This window comes from Aplysia californica, unplaced genomic scaffold (genome assembly GCF_000002075.1).
Source record: "Aplysia californica isolate F4 #8 unplaced genomic scaffold, AplCal3.0 scaffold00016, whole genome shotgun sequence".
Classification (NCBI taxonomy): domain Eukaryota; kingdom Metazoa; phylum Mollusca; class Gastropoda; order Aplysiida; family Aplysiidae; genus Aplysia; species Aplysia californica.
In genome coordinates this window covers 2,296,566-2,316,475 of record NW_004797286.1, presented here as the reverse complement: position 1 = coordinate 2,316,475, position 19,910 = coordinate 2,296,566, and the positions used below count along the sequence as shown (strand labels likewise).

At 36.9% G+C, this 19,910-nt stretch overlaps 1 protein-coding gene across 3 annotated transcripts in view; it reads right to left on the bottom strand.

The window, feature by feature from the left end:
- KHC1 (kinesin heavy chain 1) overlaps nucleotides 1-19,910 on the bottom strand; it is a 51,707-nt gene that overhangs the window by 6,084 nt on the left and 25,713 nt on the right. For 2 of the 3 annotated variants that reach the window (XM_013085601.2, NM_001204530.1), the window contains 19 exon segments: nucleotides 18,336-18,409; nucleotides 17,613-17,717; nucleotides 16,847-16,895; nucleotides 16,386-16,441; nucleotides 15,976-16,063; nucleotides 15,106-15,230; nucleotides 14,581-14,685; nucleotides 14,072-14,220; nucleotides 12,713-12,861; nucleotides 12,027-12,244; nucleotides 11,400-11,675; nucleotides 10,247-10,396; nucleotides 9,546-9,737; nucleotides 8,914-9,031; nucleotides 7,945-8,128; nucleotides 6,880-7,114; nucleotides 5,810-5,926; nucleotides 5,256-5,392; nucleotides 186-265 (listed from right to left, as the gene is read on the bottom strand). In XM_013085601.2, coding sequence (XP_012941055.1) covers nucleotides 186-265; nucleotides 5,256-5,392; nucleotides 5,810-5,926; nucleotides 6,880-7,114; nucleotides 7,945-8,128; nucleotides 8,914-9,031; nucleotides 9,546-9,737; nucleotides 10,247-10,396; nucleotides 11,400-11,675; nucleotides 12,027-12,244; nucleotides 12,713-12,861; nucleotides 14,072-14,220; nucleotides 14,581-14,685; nucleotides 15,106-15,230; nucleotides 15,976-16,063; nucleotides 16,386-16,441; nucleotides 16,847-16,895; nucleotides 17,613-17,717; nucleotides 18,336-18,409 — 2,607 coding nt within the window. 3 annotated transcript variants of the gene reach the window in all.

The following is a 19,910-nucleotide window of genomic DNA, read 5'->3' as shown; positions in this document are numbered from 1 at the left end:
ACAAACACAAAAAAAGGAGAGAAAAGGACAGAAAATGTTTGATAGGAAGTAAGAGCAAACCCCACAAGAGCAACCACCAACAATCCACTTTTCTTATTGTCATGCCAGTTATTTTCCTTTTTGAGGAGGTCTAAGAACTTAAATGTAACTGAGGACACCAGGACAGATAGGTCCAAGGGGCTCACCAATCTGGGGGGCGTGTCCTCTACGAGCCAGATTTCTCTGCCTGACAGCTTCCTTGATTCTGTCAACCTCCATCTGGTACCTGCACATAGAAGAAGTAAAAAGGAAAAAAAAAAAAAAGTTAAGAGGAGAAGAAGACAACATTTTTCCAACAAGAAAAATTTCCTTTAAAATAGACTATATCCCCATGAAACTACCTTTTAAAATTAGAATTTTGTTAAATCTTTTTCAAAATACAGATCTGACCCCCCACAAAAAGAACTGAAACAAATCTTATAATACAACTAACAGAAATGCAAGAAAGAAGTGACTATAGATCAAAGTAAATGCAGCATTTACCCTCTAGAGACACTAAATCAATCAACTCAACTCTCTCCACCACCACATGAAAATGACATAAAAATAAAATAAATCAGTAGTCTCATTTACTAAGGCAATAATCACACAGAGAAATAATAATATTTCTAATAAGGCAATGCTATTAAACTAAAAAAAACAATTACAGTTTAAACCTCAAGGTAAAACTTTATTGGACGGGAGATAAGTCCACAGGGGACACCTCTGACAAAAAGAAAAATAGGACAAGTGCCAATGACAAAACAACCCTAGCCATCATCAAATCAAGAGGGTGTGGAGAATAATATGGTACAGGACAGACAGAGCATTATCTCAGCTTTATACTTTGGTTCTGAGAAAAAGGTGTACCTTACAAAGAAGAGTCTAGCATCTACAACAAAACAGGAGTGAGAAAACAATAACTTATGGAGGAAAATCATAAAAGCTAACCTTTGGTGTTCCCTGTTCTCATGCACTTCTACTCTTAACATTCCAAATTCACTGGTAAGAAATAAGGAATAATTTTTTTTAGGCAAAAAAATAGCAACCAGCTATTCACAATTCTGAAAACACACACATTCTTTACAAGAAGTGGTGAGTTAGGTGAAACATGATCTGTAGGACTAGAAAAAATGTGTGGCAACATACATTTATTTTCAAACAGCACCCCCATCCCCTATCCCACCCAATCCCCCAATTCAAACAGCACAGAAATCTAGCAGGTTCTTTTCCTTCTACAAACAAGAATATAGCGAATACAGATAAATCTCTGTGGGTCTGAACAAAAGAGATACGTCAGCCTGAACTGTACAGATTAGAAGACAAAGGAATCCCATTCCAAACTAGACGATTTGTCAGACTTTCCAAAGAACCCAATGATAAAATGTGCGACGAAAGTTCTTCCAGCTTTTCTATTAATATATAAACCCTACACACCAGTGTATTCAAAAGAAAGACAGAAAATGGATTCCAAAAATCAAATTCAATAAGTAAATAATAAATGAATGAATGAATGGGGGGAAAAAAATGAACATGGAAAATATCTTAAAAAAGAGCTGCCAAACAAGTAACAAAACCTATGAAAACCGAGCCCATAGAGTTAGATGTATATCTTTTCTATGGAACACTCAAATGTGTCTTCTACCCCACTGACAAGATTGAATCATATTCTTACATCATAAAATAATTCCACAAAACTGAGGAACTTCTGCATTCTACGTCATCCAGCACAAAAGACAAAAATACTGCACATATATTAAGTTCAATTAAGCCTACATATCCTTTTCTAGAAAATATATTTTCCCATTATAATATTTTCCACACATGAATCTTTACTCATGGGAAAGATAATTCACTGTCCCAAATGTTGTCATATATTTCACATTAACCCTAATTATCAATTAACAAAACCCTGCATTACATTTTTTTCAAAAACAAACCTACAAGCTTTCCATATATGTGTTTAAGCTAACCATTCAACTTCTTCTTATAAATGGAATTTATATTCTATTCTTTGGGTTGTTGTTGTTGTTGTTTTCAAATCCTTTTAGCTGCGAGCATTTCGCTCTTGGCAGCGCAATGCCTCCCTCAAGTAACAACATGTCCTTGTAATTCTCTGGGTAACTTGGATAGAGTTTCAGCAGTGGCTCCTCAGCTTTTAGTTCCCTGACCGTAACCCGTTTATTTCTACAGAGTTAATAAGGGAATAGGGTTAAATTCTGGCTAGAACTACAAGAAAGAAAAAGATGAATTAACTACAAAAAGAGAGAAAAAAAGACAAAAAGTACAAAACATGTGAAAATCTTGAAGAGACTAGTTGCCATATCCACATTCAATCTTTGCAGAGTTACCAGAAGGTGTCTTTCGAGAACACCATAGATCCAACAGACTTTGGACCTTTTTTCTACTCTTTAGCTTTACCCCGCAATAATAAATAGGAACAAAATAAAACTTAAAACCCTTTCTCTGATGCCACAAAAAAAACTAACTGTGACAAGCATGACACTAATAAAACTTTGCACCATTGACTATGATGTCAAGCTTATTTTTGACAACCAATACACAAATCACAGACTGATATAGTGTTCTGTCCATCCTGCCAAATGAAAAGCTATTATCCTGTTCTCTTTGATGAACATACCTTAATTCAAAGAAACAATGCACAACCATTATCATATTACCACATTCATGCAAATACAACAGCACTTATCAATTTTTTCAAATCAGAACTCAAAAAAGGAAAGCTGTCACAGAAAGTCTCTTTGCTTCTGCAATTCCAAATTGTGTTGAGCCTCAAACTCTCCTATGTTTAAGATCATGTTGAATACATACATCCTCAAAATCTCAATTCAGAGAGTGGAAAACTATTTCTTTACCAGTCTCAAATGAGATCAGCAGAAATCAAACTTTCAAACAAGGAAAGTCTGTAGCAGAGTGTGCAACTAAGTCCATCAAGTTCATTCACAGAAGGAGAAAACTGTACAAATAAGATATCAGGACCTCAAAGACGTACTGATAAACCAACACAAGGAAATCTAAAGGATTGTTTAAGGCCTTACAAAAGCATAACAGTAAAGCACAAAAAAATAATTGTAACGCAAAACACACTCTTCCATTCCACACATACATAAAGAAAAGAATGCAAGAAATTTTTAAAATAAAACATGAGCCAAACTAATTTTTGTTTGTTTGTATGGCGATCAAATCTTCGTGTGTACCTAGAAGGCTATATGCTTCATTTGAAATAAAGGAACACCGAAGGTTTTGGTATTTCTCCTGAACACACTAGGGCTGAAAACGGACAACTTCACTCGCATTTCCTTTCCATTCCACACAGAAATGAATTTCTTTGCACAAGTTTGGTTCAACAATGCAGACTCCAGGTATCATAACAAAAGCCAGTCACATGTTCACAGCAAATTTAAAGCAACAGGGGTTCAGCACTGAAGGGCACGAGTTAAGCAGAACTAAGGGGAAAGATGGCAAAATAACACAGCGCTCGCAATGGGGGGAAAGCGGACACCATACAGCAGGATATTTGAATGCAAATAAAGAAGAGATTTTATTATGTCTTTTCACCCACTTAAAGTCTTGACCAAAATAAACAAAAACAGTAGAATAATTCCAATTTAAAAATTAAACTGATGAAGTATCACAATGGGAGCAGAGCTTGAAACCACTCTGCTTCTTTTTCCAGAATTCTTCTAGAACAGCAACAACAAAAATAGTCCAAACCTATGTAAAAAATATTTACACCTAACTCACACCCGTTCCACTGCCCAAAACCTCACACAGGAGGCAACATTACAGTGGAACAAAGGGAAGAGAAAAAAATCTACATGACTAAAAGAGTGGCTAAAACTTCTATTAATCACCACAAATACAGAGGATTAGAAACTAAAGCCCAAGACTTGCCCTGACTAAGAACTAGGTGTAAAAAGAAAATATTAGTGGATATAAAGAAGCAAATGCCAATCTTTAAGAAACCAAAGAAAAGTGTTCATTGCTCTCTCTTTTTGTACCATTTGCCAGATTTACAAAAATATAAGCACTTAGGTCACAATACTGCTGATCTTCTTTGAAATGGCTGGCAAGGATCTACTTACTTTCCCTCATTATGAACGCTGTTAGATGAAAATAAAAACAGGGGGAAGGAAGAGCTTTTGTCATCTAGTTTGCAAAAGAAAAGGTTTAGAATTAAAAGGACTTCTTTTTGTAAGTGGAATTAACAGAAGAAACAATAAGGAGATGATGAGGATGAAACAAAAAGAAAATTACTAAAGCAGTAAAAGTTAGTTATAGCCATGTTACATTATGAATGGCATGTTACCGTATCAAAACTACATTCATAACTTGAAAAATGCAACATCGGTATAAAAAAAAGAAAAAGAATAAACCAAAATACCACTAGAGTTTTTAAAAATAAGTAGGGTGGGTTGACATGTATTTCCCATAATAATGGGAAAAACTGAACTTCTTTTTACCCTCTAAGTCTACATCCTGCAAAACTTAAACCATGCACAGAAGGACAACAAGCAAAAGCATCTGTGACCAAACACACACTGAGAGGCGCTACACCTTTCAATCTGCACCTACTCCAGACACAAAGTCACTGAAAACAGCAGTTGGTAGAACAAATACGCATAATTCACAACAATATTTAAAGAGGAAGTCGCACCGTTAAACAGCTCTATAACATTGCTTCTTATATATACAAAGATTGCTAAAAAAAATTATTATTCGATCAAGTATAAAAACATGTTTCAAAAATGAGAATTATTTTCTTTGTGCTCTTAGCTTACAAGGCTTCAAAGTGCTCACATGGTTTTTTGACTTGCAAGACTTCCTCAAACAAAATCACATAGCTGTTGAATTGAACCAAGTCCAATTTTACAGTGATACATAGTCAAATTTTCAATATTTTAAAATATTTAATTCCGAGACTTAAATCATTTAAATCATAAGACCAAGCCCTTGAAAACATAAAAAGTCTGTCTTACGGTGCAACAAGTCCTTTATGGGCAAATTCACAAAGGTAGAACAGAAGAAAATGAAAGGAACCCCCAAACCAGTAGGTTCTTTTTCATTTAATTCTTACCAAAAAAAGGAGAACATAACACCCATAATTTGCCTTCTTTTGAGCTGGCAACAAGGAGAGCGAAAGTCTTAGTCAACAAACAAATCACAGAAAGGAAAATTCTCCAGTAAAAGCTTGAAATTTTTAACCCTTCACTGACCTCTTTCTATCCCTCATGGCTCCTTCCTTTGCTTCTTTCAGTGCAGTCTCTAGAGACTTCACACGGTCCATGGTGGCTCTCAGTCTCTTCTCCAATTTTGGAAGCTCACAACGGAGATCAGCATTGTCGCGTACAAGCTGGGAATATTTCACACACATACTCATAAACTTTCATAATACACTCAAACGTCTGCACAATTGACTTCAACAAGTCATCAAATACCTTTCATTATTCCACTACGTCTGTTTTCCTAGAGTAGAACTAAATCTGAGAAAAGAACAAGCTGAAAATAAATAATCAAATCTAAAATCAACAGGAATTTACTGCGTTCTCCCTTTGCCTGCCATCTAAGCTTAGATCCCTTTACTTCTTGTCATGAAGGACTGAGCTGCAGTTAGCGAGGAATTTGCATAGAAACCAATGTCAAAGAACATTAATAAAACAAAATGTCCCTATTCATTAATACAAATAATATGTACAGCTATTTACTCAAAATGTGGAGCTAAAACGATTTTCCTGAGACAAAGATTTATAACAGTGAGAAACATACAGACCTGCTTATGTACTTTAGTCAGCTGCTCAAGGTTATTTTCCAAGAAGGAGATCTTCTGCTTCTGGGCCACATTACCCCCAGCTTCTTCATCTTCCTCCTCCTCTTTCTTGTTAGCAGCCTGCAATAACAGCAGAGTATGTCAATAAATATTAGCACACCTGAGAAATGGCTGCTCCACCACTAAAGACATTGGACAAGCTTTTCATTTTCAATTCAAAGACCAGAACAGGGTATGAAAATGAATGAAACTAAAATGAAAAAGAAAAAAAAATTAAATTGAAACAGCTTTCCCTCTACTCAACTTTGAAGAGATTGTACCATAAGATGGCTCACAATCAGACTTACTACAGAAAAAACACAGTAATTTTCCATGCATTCCTCAAAAATAAAATGAGAAGAGCAGTCATATTATGTAACAAACATGTTCATACCTAAAAATATGCTGGTGGAAATTCCAAAGCCATATAAGTAAAATGTATCAAAATGAGTTGAAGAAGTGGGTATAAACAAAACCCTAATTAACAGTTCAAAAAACCACCCAAAAAAAATTTTTTTTTTAAATGGGACAAAAAAAGTTCCCTTGTTCTATTCAGCAACTGAATGATTCAACTGTTATTTTTCGATCCCATGTAAAATAAACTGTTCAAAAGTGTACATTTGCATTCATCACCATCAATTTAAGGCTGTTTCTCTTTCAGAGCATTAAATCCCTGGCCACTCACTATCTTTAAAAAAAAAAAAAAAAACCCACAGAATTTCATGGGAAACTTCCACATAAATATCAATACAGGTTTCTGTTTTGGGGCCTTACCTGTGCAACCAACGAAGGTAGAACACCAATATTCCAACTCTCCTTCACATAACTGCCTTCATGGCAAGCAACCAGTACAAAAAAACCTTCCCCATTGAACCAAGAGCACAAAGAAAACAGTTTTCACTTCTAAAACATGTTTTTATACTTAATCGAATCATAATTTTGCCCAGTCTCTTTGTATATAAGAATCAATGTTATAGAGCTGTTTAACGGTGCAACTTCCTCTTTAAACATAGTCACCATAAGTGGCCACCCACCTTTTTGACCCTGTTCTGCAGGTCCTGTACAAAAAGTTTCCTGAGGTTGTGCAGAGTCTGCAGCTCCTTGGCCACCGTCTCCTCCAGGCCCTTCAGGTCCTCCTTGGCCTGCTCACGCTTGTCCATCTGCAGGGTCAGCTCAGACAGCTTGTTGGCCTTCTCCGCCTCCTCAGACTTGAGCTTCTCATAGTCTGTCTGCATCTTGTCCAGAGCAAGTGTCAGCTTCTGGTTGGTTCTGGAACACAAGGAAAATTACAGGCTTTTGAACGTTTGCACACAGTCAGCGTGATAGCCTAGACATTCCACCTGGTACAGAATCGTAGGAGCACTAAAAAAACAATCTTGTTGAGAAGCAATATAAAGCTAACAAGCAAGGTGACACCAACTTCAGAGGGAATAGACTTGAAAAATTATAACTTCCAAAAGAATGAACAAGTTACAAAATCCACAATACTAAATATTCAAAAGAGAAAATTGCTGATAAATAATGATTACAAATGAGAACAAAATCATGCCATGTTAACAACTGTACAATAATTAAGAATCGAAACAAGATCTAATATCAAATAAAAATTATTCGCACACGATATAATACTAATAGATAACATTTGTATAGCGCAAATCCCTGCTCAACAGCAAGCTTTATACACTTCACAATCTATACTATTACCCAGCAGACCTGAGAGCATTCTGATACAGCCTCAACTTCCTTGGAAGCATACAGTGCAAGCAGCCATTTACATTCCCTAAAACAGTACCATACTGACAAGACTTTTCCCTGTCTATGGACGGGTACCCATTCCCACCTGGGTGAAGTGAGGAAAATTCATGTAAAGTGCCTTTCCCAAGGACACAACGTCGGGCCCGCAGCTCGAACAACTGTCACACTAAATGCCCTTTCAACATTGAAATGTGGCCTTTGCATTTGTATGTAGAACCATTAAACAACTAAATATGTGACAAACAAATCCATCTCAACTTCACAAAATGCTCATAATAGAGCATTCTCTTTAAGCTTTACAAACCCAATGAAAGCACAGAAAAAAAAAGTAAAAAGAAACTTACTCTTTCAGTTCATCAATGAGAGTCTGTTTATCTGAGATTTCTTCCCTCAGGTTCGACAGCTGTTTCTGGTGTTGGTCTCTGTGGCTCTGCATCTGTTTCTCCAGAGCTTCCTTCATCTGGATCTCAGACTGGAGCTTATCAGAGGTCTCCTGGGCTTTCTGTGTCACTGTAGCATGCATAGTTTCTGGGGGAGGAAACAGAATCATAAGACTTGTATCCAGGCTTTAATTTGTGGGAAATTGCTGGCATGATAAAAATCTTTCTTTCCACTAATTACCACCATTATTCAGTATCAAATGGAAAAAATGAACATTAGAGGATTTATCATTTTTACCATTTACAAATGAATACTTCTACGACAAGTTTTCACACCATCCAGCTATTCTTAGTTCCTAATATGACCTTACTGCAGACGAGTCTGTAACTTTGAAAGCTTGACTGCTTGTGTGACCCAAGCAACATATTCCACTGAAACATACCTCTCGACAACTACATACTGACTGGTACAATTGCACCATAAAATTTGAGAAGACATTTCCAACAAAGAGTAATACTTTCATACTGGGTAATATGATTAATTTGTTGAGAAAGTTTCTATTAAAGTGATGAATACTATAGCAAGCTATGCAAGAACAACAAATTACAGCAAAAACTGCTCGAAAACCAAAAAAAAAAGAATTACAGAAAGCTATTTGCATTTTTCTTTTTCTGCCTGTGGATTAGTTGCTGATGGCAGCTTTATGGTGACACCACTCTTCCTACTTCTGTACAATGATACTGTTGGCCTCTTTTGATTCTGGCAAAAATGTAGTTATCATTATGCCAACCCGGTATGAATAACCACTCAACCTCAACTGTAAGCTGGTTTGACAGTCTTCTTAGTTGTCCCAGCTCAATGATGTTACTGTAATGATTTTAAGTAGAAGAAAATAGAAGGAAGAGGAAAGCATAACCAAAATAAAAGCTCACCATTAGCCTTGAACCTAGCCACCTCCTCAGTGAGAGAATCAACATTTTCCTCCAACTTGCGCCGTTTGCTTTCCACATCCTTGATGGTTTCACTCAGAGTAGCCATCTTTGCTTCATACTGGAGAGGAAGAACAACAATGGTGATCAGAAACTTGAACAAAAAGAAAGGAAAGAACAAGAACACTACCAAAAAGAAGAACAGATGAATACTACAGCATTTAAAACATGCTTAGACAATCTACAGCATGCATGTGCTACACTGGAGTTAAATATACATATTCAAGGGGTTCACAGCAGCCATCAGCTTCGTACATTTTTCATATAAATAATTATATTCTTATCCATCAGAAATATACTCTCATTCTGAGCAATTGATCGGGCCGACTCTAAAAGTGTGAGTATGACAGCGACATTTTTAAAGCCCATCACTCTCAAACGTAAAGAAAAGCATACTCAATATTTGAATAAACTATAAAACATTCAGGCAATAACAATCATGAACAGCTTTATGTTACTGGTATGTCCAACAAAAACGGTTATTCACATTGACTTTAGACGATCCGATTACAAATAGATTTTAAAATGGGGAGTATTACACAGAATATGTCTTCACGTTAAAACAAACTCCTCACCTGTTGGATCTTGAGCTGGCAATCAGACAGCTCAGTATTAGCATCTTCCAGCTTCTTGTTGTTTTCAGACTGGTTAGTCTCCAGGTTGGCAGCGCGGGTGGCCAGTGTTTTCACCTCAGATTTCATCTTGCTGATGTAGAGGCGAGCCACAGTGAACTCCTCCTCAAGCTTCTCACTAGCACCACTGTTTGGCTACAAACAACAACATTCAAAAATTGTTGGAAATGCAAACAATCATATACAAAATTAGTTTTTAAAAAGTAAAAAATGAGACTTATCCACAAAAAAACTTTTTTCCCCATTTTATCAGCAAGATAACATACTATTTACTGCTCAGAAAAGGCAAGATCAAAATACAGAAAAAAGAGAGAGAATAAGACAAGTAGGATACATTACTGGCATCCTCCCTCTACCCCCTGATGGTGTGATTTATATTTACTAATGACAGTAACATGACAGCCCTATTTCTCTGAGATGAGCAGCAACAATAGTAAGAATCGTTTTTGTGTTGTTGTTTTTTTTATAGAAGAAGTTGACCACAACACAAACCATCAAATCACAAAACAGAACAGACAAGAATCTACATCAGATAGAAAATAGGGAAGACTACTGATCTGGGTATATCAACACATGAAGATATAGGTGATCCTTTATAACCAGTCTGCTACTGGTCTTCCAGCCTCTGCATTTCTGTTATTCACCTTATTTTCAGCAGCATTGCCTCCAATGACACTTCCAATGTCACCGAGGTCTTTGAGTAAACTTGACATCATTTCCACAACTCTCTTCTTCTGGTGCGTGGATGTATCCCGCAGTGAGTCCAGCTCTGTCTGAATGGTGTTGATCTTGACCTACACGAGAGGAAAGAAACACAACCCTTCTATGTCACATGTGGACTTCACGAAAACCTACATAAAGTCAACTCTAGTATTGGCAACAACACTGTTACAAAATAGGTCTAATGCTTAATGTGCTCATATGACATTATGCAGTTGTAAGAGCCTTAAAACACTTACAAAAGAAGAAAAACAAACAAAAAAGGATTATTTTCCCACAGAGCAGTGGGATGAGCACCAGAACACATCAATACTACTGAAAAGGGAACAAATATTTTCAAAATCTACCAGCAGCACCATTATGTAACCACAGATTAAAAGAAAATCATCAAAGACCATCATTTACTAAGAGCGCAAATGAACAGATGGTCAGATACCCAAAAGAATGTATTGTAATCCTGGTTAAGCCGAGATCAAGGGCAAGCAAAATGAGAAAGGAAAATTTATAACTTTACAAAAGTGCAAAAACAAAAAGCATAGAGCAGAGTACAAAGAAGAGCTATGGTAACAGTCTAACGTCCACATCATGAACTTAGAATGTTGTGGTATGTTGTGGCATTGGTAATCTAGTGATTAGGCTCTAAAACCCTCCACTGTAAGGTTATGGGTTCAAATCCTGTCATGGCCCGGCGTTGTGTCCTTGGAAAAGCCACTGTACACAAATTTTCCTCACTTCACTCACATGGGAATGGACACCGGCTACAGATGGCAAAAGATCTTGTCAGTTTGTAAGTGTTAGAGCACTTAATTGGCTGCTTCTACTGAATGCTTACTGGGAAGCCAAAAATGTACCTGAGTGTTATTGGGTCTCCTGGGATAATGATAATTGTAAAATGCATGAAGCATGCTGTAGAGCATAGATATGTACTATATAAAAGAAATTATTACCTACTCTTTTAAATAATTTACTGCCCTAGTTCCTCAGCTAAATGCGATATTTAATATCTGACTGGAACAAAAGGTAAAGTGTGATAACCACAAAAAAATCATCATCTTCCAAACCGTAAATCAGACTTACAGTCTTCTGGCTGATCTCTTCGTTGAGAGCCTCGATGTCCCTGTTCTTGTTGTCCACCTCCTGGGATTTCTGGTCATAGTTCATGGCCAGCTCCTCCAGGGCCTGGAGCACTTCCTTCACCTCCTCCTTGGCAGATTCGTTGTCTGCCTGGATGCGACCCATCTCGGCCTGGGAGTTCTCGTAGTCACGGCGAGAGTTGGTGATCAGATCCTCTTGCTCCAGCATCTGTTCCTTCAGCTTCTCAATCAACTGACCTTGGTTGTTGATTTCATCATCCTTGATAAAAAATTTTAAAAAAACATACTGAGCAACAATCGTTCCCTGATAAATCAATGTGAATATGGACATCAGTTTTGTTAATTTTTTAGGACTGTTTCAACTTAAGTCTTCAGCACCAAATAAAATTGAATTAATTCCTCACAAAGTACAACGCTTCGGCTACCCTTGACAATCAATTCACTCTCATTTCACATTTTTCACATGCTCCCTTCCTCCCTATATTTCATTTCAGCAGGAAAAATACTTTTTTACCTTTGCAAACATTCAGTACTGGGATCATCAGAAAACCAAACCTTTTCCATGACAATTTTGTTTGCTACATTCACAGTATAACGAGCCTTTTATTACCTTATCATCCAGCTGCTGGTACAGTTTCATCTTCTCCTCCTCCATCTGAGCCTTTTCAGCCTCAGGGATGGCACTGACCCCACCACTGACCATGCCAATGAAACTGGACTGCATGGCAGTCTGGTTGGCCACCTGGCCTGTCTGACCCTGACTTGGAGGCTCTGACTCCATAGCTGCAGTTTTCACATCAACCTGCTCCTCCACGGGCACAGCTTTACCTGAAACATTCCAGAGGGAAAAAAATCACCGATCAGTTGGGGGGGGGGGGGAGATTTCATCCACCCAATGGAAACGAAGAATCAAAATCTAAAAAAAAAGAAACCCTCACCTCAGTAACAAAAATAGAAGAAAAAAAAGAAGACACCCACAAAAGGAAACATTTATTATGCCCATAACTGGCTCTATTATAAATATAGCATCACTCAAGATTTATACGCATTTCCAAAAAAGCATTCATTTACTAATGTTCCTGTCAAATACAAAGGAGGAGCCCTTTTAAAAATCAACATCTTTTTTTCCTCCAACAAAGAAGTCCAAGGGGGAAAAAACTTGAACACAGCCTCATTTTTTTAAAAACCTGACATAAAACTTAATGTTCATCAAATAGGCTATGTCTTCGTCAAATTCCTTAATAGTGAGGAGGAGGAAGAGGATGCATACTCCACTGCAAAAGAAAGTGTACTTACCATTTCTCCATGATTGCAGCTCAGCCTCCAGCTTGAGGATGATGAGTTTCATCTTGTTGTTCTTTTCCTTTTCCCTCTCATAGCGTCTCTTCCATTCCTCTGCTGTCAGCTCTTCATTCACAGTCACAACATTCTTGATCGTCTTGGCTCTGAAAGAACACATTTGACCAATCTCTCAAATAACTTTGAAAAATAAACAAAAACCACAGAGTACAAAAACACAAGTCTCAGTACACACCAGAAAAGCACAGAAATGCAAGGTAACACTAATTTCCCCACAACTAAGTCCACAATACAAAAAGTATTTAAAAACTTAACAGAATGCAAATGCATTGGTCTCTATTTAAGAACAGTCCACATAAGAACCGAGTCCACTTAAGAACCTGCTTTTACAATGTAACTGAATTTTTTTCTCTATAATTTGCATGCTTAAGAGCGTCAGTAACAATGTCCAAAAAATATCCTAAATAACAATGTCATTAAAATCCACTCTGAAGTCTTGTTCTCCCTTGCACCTAATAAACCTAAAAACTTAAAACACACACATATTATGTATCACGACGTGGTGGAATCAGGTGCTCGTCAATTTTTGGGCATATGGAGTTAATGTTATCATCTTAGAGCTTGTTCATTTGTTTTGGTTTTGATGATAAAAATTACCCATCTATCTACAATACAAATCAAGATTTTATGGATAGAAGGAGGTGGGGGTCGCCTGGTTTCAGAGGTAAAATTCGAGAGAACATGGATGCCAAAGTCTGGTTACTTCCAAAGTTTGACAGTCCTTGGAAACCGTAAATTTACATTTTTTGCGCCTTTAATCAACTTTTTCAGTAAGTCTTACAGCAATGTGTTTTTAAACTGACACAAAAGGTGTTGAACCAAAAAATACAAATTAAATAAAAATTGCCAAGTGAGAAGAAAAATACTGTTTTCTTTGATTTTGTTATTTTGCGGAGCACCTGATTTCACCATGATGTCTCACATATCATATTTCTATATTCTTTAAAAAGCAAACCTCTTTATCCTCCCTCGGGCATCAGAATTGACCATGAGCCACTATTTCATCATTGATGAAAAAAGAAAAATCAACATGTAAGAGCTGAGCCATGCCCCTTGAAATCTGCCTAAGAACACACTTTTTCTTTCTCCTATTGACTGGGCTCTTAGATAGAAACCAATGTACTTCTATTTCAAATACCAGCACCAAAATTTGCATCTCGTTTTCAAAACGACAAATCATTGAAAGTTACAAGTCAGTACACATTTTTCAATTTCAAAGCATTGACCAGTTTTGTAGCTTATATGAACTGATGTCAGATTATCTATTGTGAAAATATTTCTCATCATTCCACTGACCTTTGACCAAACATCAGTGTTGACTTGGTCTCGGTGTCATTGTACGAGGCAGGGGAGCAGCAGATGACCATGGTGGTTCTTGCGTTACCTCCTAAACTCTCCTGCAATATTCTGGTCAGTTTACTGTCTCTGTAGGGGACGTGGGATTTCTGAGGGAAAAAAATGACATTTACAAGTCAACTTTCTGACGAGGAACTATTCATAATATTCTCCACAAAGATATAGTCCAAAGGTAACATATTTTTATATGATTTCATACCAATCAATTTTTTTTTCGAATTTACCTTCCTCTTCTACAGGTATGATTTTGCAAATGATCAAAGAACCATATTTAACATATTTTTAAAAACTACAAAATTCTAGGGAAAGAACACAGAAGAAAAAACAGATTTTAAAATGTGCAAAATTGTAAACCATTACGAGGCATCTTTAAAAAATTGCTCTGTCATTAATTTCATAAGTTCCAATGATTATTCAGTAAAACATACAGTAATTAAGACCAAACTTACATTTCCATCTGCCAGGGCTGAAATGACATTGCCAAGAGCTGAAAGAGACTTGTTGATGTTCTTGGCCTCATCCAACACAGATCCTTCTGCTCCAGTTTTACTAACCTGTCAAAGCAACAAAGGAGAATTAGACACTCTGAATGATAAAAATGCATGGTATTGTAAGTGACAAATGAACACGACAAGACATTGAAACAACATCTATATACCAACTTTATGCCTACACATCTTTGTTTTAGTAAGTATTTTACGGCACTTGCAACACAACAAGGCCGTGTAAGTACTGAAGAATAGATGTGTTACAAGAGAGTAACATACACACAAAAAAAGGAGGAGAGATAAGGACGACAGATGTTTTGAGCCAACTGACAAACATCAAGAAAGTTTGTAACAAAATCGTTTACAAAAGATTAATTGATATTATACAAATTTTGCACCAAATGGTCTTAAAATGAAAGATAAACAGGAAGAATTCAGAAAACACGTTTCATTAAATTTCTGGCAAAAATAAAAAATCGACCTTACCTTTTCACTACCTGCCAAATCGACTAGATACAATTTTCCATGCAATTTCTTCTCATTTTCTACATTTTCCTGCTTTACATGGATGAGAAACACACTGTGACTTCTTGAGCTGTGCTCGTTCATGTCTGCAAAATAATAAGAAAAATAAGTCATTCACTCGGATATTTCTTATAATGCACAATCAAGAATAATATTCACAGGTTTCTACCTAGGTAGTCTACAGTGATATGAAGTTATGTTGTTGTCACTGTATAGGTTTAGAGGCAGGTTCTCTGAGACAAACACCCATTTCAAATACAACCGAGCCAAATGGGAAAGGAGCCTTTAAAAAATCCGCAACAACCCAAATTCAGAATGCCCCATTGGGGATTCAAACCAGGGCCATCTGATTCACAGTCCAGCATGATACCAACAGAGCTAACAGTGTGTCCGTAAAATGAAGTAAAAACCACAGTAACAGACTGAAATAATAAAGGGGGCTGTAAAAGATATAACATCTACCAGTTACAGCCTCCTGCCGCAAGCAAGAAGTTTGCAAGAGATCTCTATGAACACACCACATTACGATATGAAATGTAACAATCCTGTGCAAGAGATAAGATGCCAGTTTTGAATATATATCTAAACTCGGATTGCAGAAAAAATTGCAAATCTCCTTCGTGAAAGCTTCATATAAACCTTCTAACAATGTGCCCAAGATCAAGCCATATTTTCTTGCGAGGACACGTTTTTTTCCTTTGGTCTCTCCATTCCTCTGAATCTTCTGTCTGCAAAATCATTACTTCATACATCTAGTCCACCTACTTGAAACAAACAATGTACTATAAAATCAAAGTACTTCAAACAGAAATTTATGCCCCGATAACTCACTTGTCACTGCCACGTGTCTGTTAGCTTTTCCTTCATCGATCACTTCCATCACTTCTTCAGGACTAGACACAAACCTCTCTGTGCAACCCTGCAGCAAACAAATAAAAAGAAGGTTGTGAAATATCTATGTACCCAACTCTCTCAATTACTCAATATGATATACAATCAAGTATAAACAGTAGTCACATAAGAGGGTTAATGTATGACATGTACAATTCCATGCTACTATCCACATTAAAAAATTGCTAGTTTGAACAGCTCTCACAGGGCCAGTAAAAAATCATTTCCTAACAGACAACATTGAAAGTGAGGATGCTTATAGCACCTTTAAACAATTTTTCTTTTAAATTCTGAGAAAATATGAATCATTTACAAGATGAGCTTCAGAAGAACAGAACAAAGGCACCTACCTTCACATATGGGACCCTATTTTTGTCTTCATGCACCGATAAATTGGTCTTGGTCACTGCAAACAAAAAGAACATTTATTAATAATCAAATTACAAGATGAAAACTCAGGAAGATTTTTTAGTTTAGCTTTAGTAAGAGTTTTACGGCACTTGCAACACAATAAGGTCATAAGTGCCAAAGATTAGAGAGATGTTATAAGACAGTAACAAACACAAAAAAAGAAGTAGAGGAGATAAAGAAGATAGATGTTTGATAGGAAAGAAGAAGCAAACCACACCAGAGCACCCGTCAACCACCCACGGAAGATTTTTGGTCAAAAAATTTCTTAAAACACGTTAACAGATTGTAGGTACAAAGGGTTTGGGTTAGAGAGTACATATAAACTTAAAGCAAAGGCATGTTTATAAAAAGGGGGGAAAAAATCAAAGATAAATTTCGAGACTGAAACATAACAGCTTACCGTCAAGTAAATCTCTGATTTTGTCCATGTAGATCTCAAAGTAAGACACCTGTTGGACAGAGAGAACAAAATAAAGGATGTGAAAATATTACCGATATTTAAAAGTGCAAAATTCCAATAATGCAAAAACGCAAAATTGTATGCATGTAGTAATACATTAACACAGACAATTCACGTTTGGCATCTCTTTAAAATTTTAGTAAGTGTTTTACGGCACTTGCAACACAATAAGGTCATATAAGTGCCGAAGATTACAGGTGTTACAAGAGAGTAACAAACCTAAAAAAGAAGGAGGGGAGATAAAGATGATAGATGTTTGAAAGGAAAGAAGGAGCAAACCACACCCGAGCACCCGCCAACCACCCACATGGCAGTGATCTGAAACTCATATATGAAGGCCTTTGAATCTGTCTACTTAGGCCAAAACAAACAGACAGACAGACTAACGTACTGACATGAGCCCATGCACACATATGCTCTCTATACACAAACAAAAATCTGCGAAACTCTCTGTCTCTCTCTCTGTCCCCCCCCCTCCACCCACACACACAATTAATGATGACATTGCTCCGATATGGACAAAAGAGCAATAACCACTGAAGGAGACGGGTCAAATCTAACAGGTATAACAAGATATTATTTTTTTTAAACAAATCAATTTGACAGGCATGGACAGCCAAAAGACTCATATCTGAGAGTGATATGAACAGACATTACTTGTTTCTGTTTACTTAAATCAATAAATGAGAAAAATATCAAAACAAACCTTGATATGGAATTCCAAGTTCTCATCCATGCCATAGATATAGTTAAATATGTCCTGTACAATTCTGGGGATGATTCCTTGTAAATGGTCATTTCCCATGACACCCTGAAACAAAAATACACATATATTTTAGTGCACCTAATTCCTTCCCTAAAGACAGAAATGACTTAATGACAAATAGTTTTCTCTCATAAAAGGCAAACAATAATGTGTGCCCTTCAATTGCACATACAGTAGAAACACAATGATGGTCTGAGCCCTCACAGAGCAAGGTAAAAGCATAATGACAAAAATGCAACAAACACAGCTGACAACCCTAAGAAAATGAAACTTTGATCACATTAATCTTATGTGAACATTTTTGCTCAGTACTGAAATGAAGACTCACTTGTTTCATTTCAAGCTAAGACACTAAAATTTGTTCCCATTCTGTTCACTATGTTCTTTGCGTAATATATATTACGAGTACCTATGTGGCTTTAAAAAGTATTTTAAGCCATAAGTATCACCAAAAATTTACCCAAAATATTGCTTAATTAGTAAGAACGAGTGTAGCTACTTAATTAAACGAACAATCAAAGTACGGTAAAGATACAGCCACCTTTATTTGGGGATGCAAAAAGATATCAAATTCCTTACATTTATTTTTTTAAAACAATAAAGAAACAACAAAATCACTACTAACTTTATCACAACTGCTTTACGATAAGACTACTTTCTCACCTCCATGGTATGGGTTTTACCACTGGATGTCTGACCATATGCAAAAATGGTGCCATTGTAGCCACCAAGGACATCTGGAGAATAAACAAAAAAGCAGGAACATTAACTTCACAAATTAACAAAAACACCATCTTTTTTTCTGATGTTTAAAAGTATTTTATTGTGCTCTTGCAACAAAAAAATTTGGTCGAATAAGTACCAATGACTAAAAATGTTACAAGAGAGTAACAAGCATAAAAAAAAGGAGAGATAAAGACAACAAATGTTTGATAGGAAAGAAGGGGCAAACCACACCAGAGCACCCGTCATCTTTTTCTGACCCTGAACCATTTCCTTATTCAAAATACAACCATAATGAAACTATTAGAAGCCCACATTGCGTGGAATTGGCTCATGGGGTATACTGGAATTTACTCCAATAATAACCAATTTCCATACAAAAAAAATCTTGACAGAGCGACCAGTAATTTGATGGACCACTGCATTTGTGAGGATGTCCTGGGCATTCATATGAAAAAACTAAAAAAGACCAAACCACACACTAGTACTAGAGTACCCATCAACTCGTTAACGTGTCATATGAATGGAATATAATAAGTTGCCAAAAAAAAATAATAGATAAAACTAGGACAACAGTGACACTGAAAAAGGAAACAGACTTGAAAAAAAAAAAGCTACTGACATCTGCAGAAAATGCCGCTACAAATACGTCAGGTCGACAGGAAAAGATAAATAACAGAGAAAAAAGAAGGGAGCCGAGAATGTGCGTGCGTGCGTGCGTGTGTGTGTGTGCGTGCCAGTGAGTGAGTGCGTGTGTGAGTGTATGAGTGTGTGTGTGAGTGTATGAGTGTGTGTGCGAATGAGCGAGTGAGTGTGTGAGCACCCGCGAAGAAGTGGGCGTATGTAGAGAAAGCAAACATGAAAAACCAAAAAAAAGGTTAAAACAAAAGGTATCTGCTCCAAAATGTGTTATACTTGTTATGGTCAGTCATGCAAAAAGGGAGGGCCAAAATAGAGGAGGGAGGGGAGGTATCTCATATTCCACACAAAAAAGGACAGTATTGGAGAGACAATGACAGAAGCAAAGTTAGTTACAAAGAGTGGGACAGAGCCATACAGACAGCAGGGAACGTGGAGCCCAAACCCAAATCTCATGAGCCAAAAATAGCACACCCCCATCTACCCCTGTCCCTACTTTTCTCACAAAAGAACAACAAAAGGGACTCCCTGCAATCTCCCATAAACACCCGGCCGTCCACTTTCACCCCCTGCTGAAAGGGTAAAAATCCCCTCACAGGGGACACACGACCCCATCAGATGTAAAGCCAGGCGTCGACATCCACGCGAAAGCCATAATTTACATTCCACTGGCTGGGCAAAAAGTAAAAGAGAAAGAGTGAGAGAGAGAGAGAGAAACAGAGAGAGGAATGTTCAACTTGCCATCCAGTCAGGTTGGTATGCGATGACTGGCTTCATTATAATATCCATCTACTCTTGCTTGCTTCTTTACCATAAATTTCACAATGTGTGTAAGTGTGGGTGTGTGTGTGTACTATGTGAGTGTGTGTGTGTGTA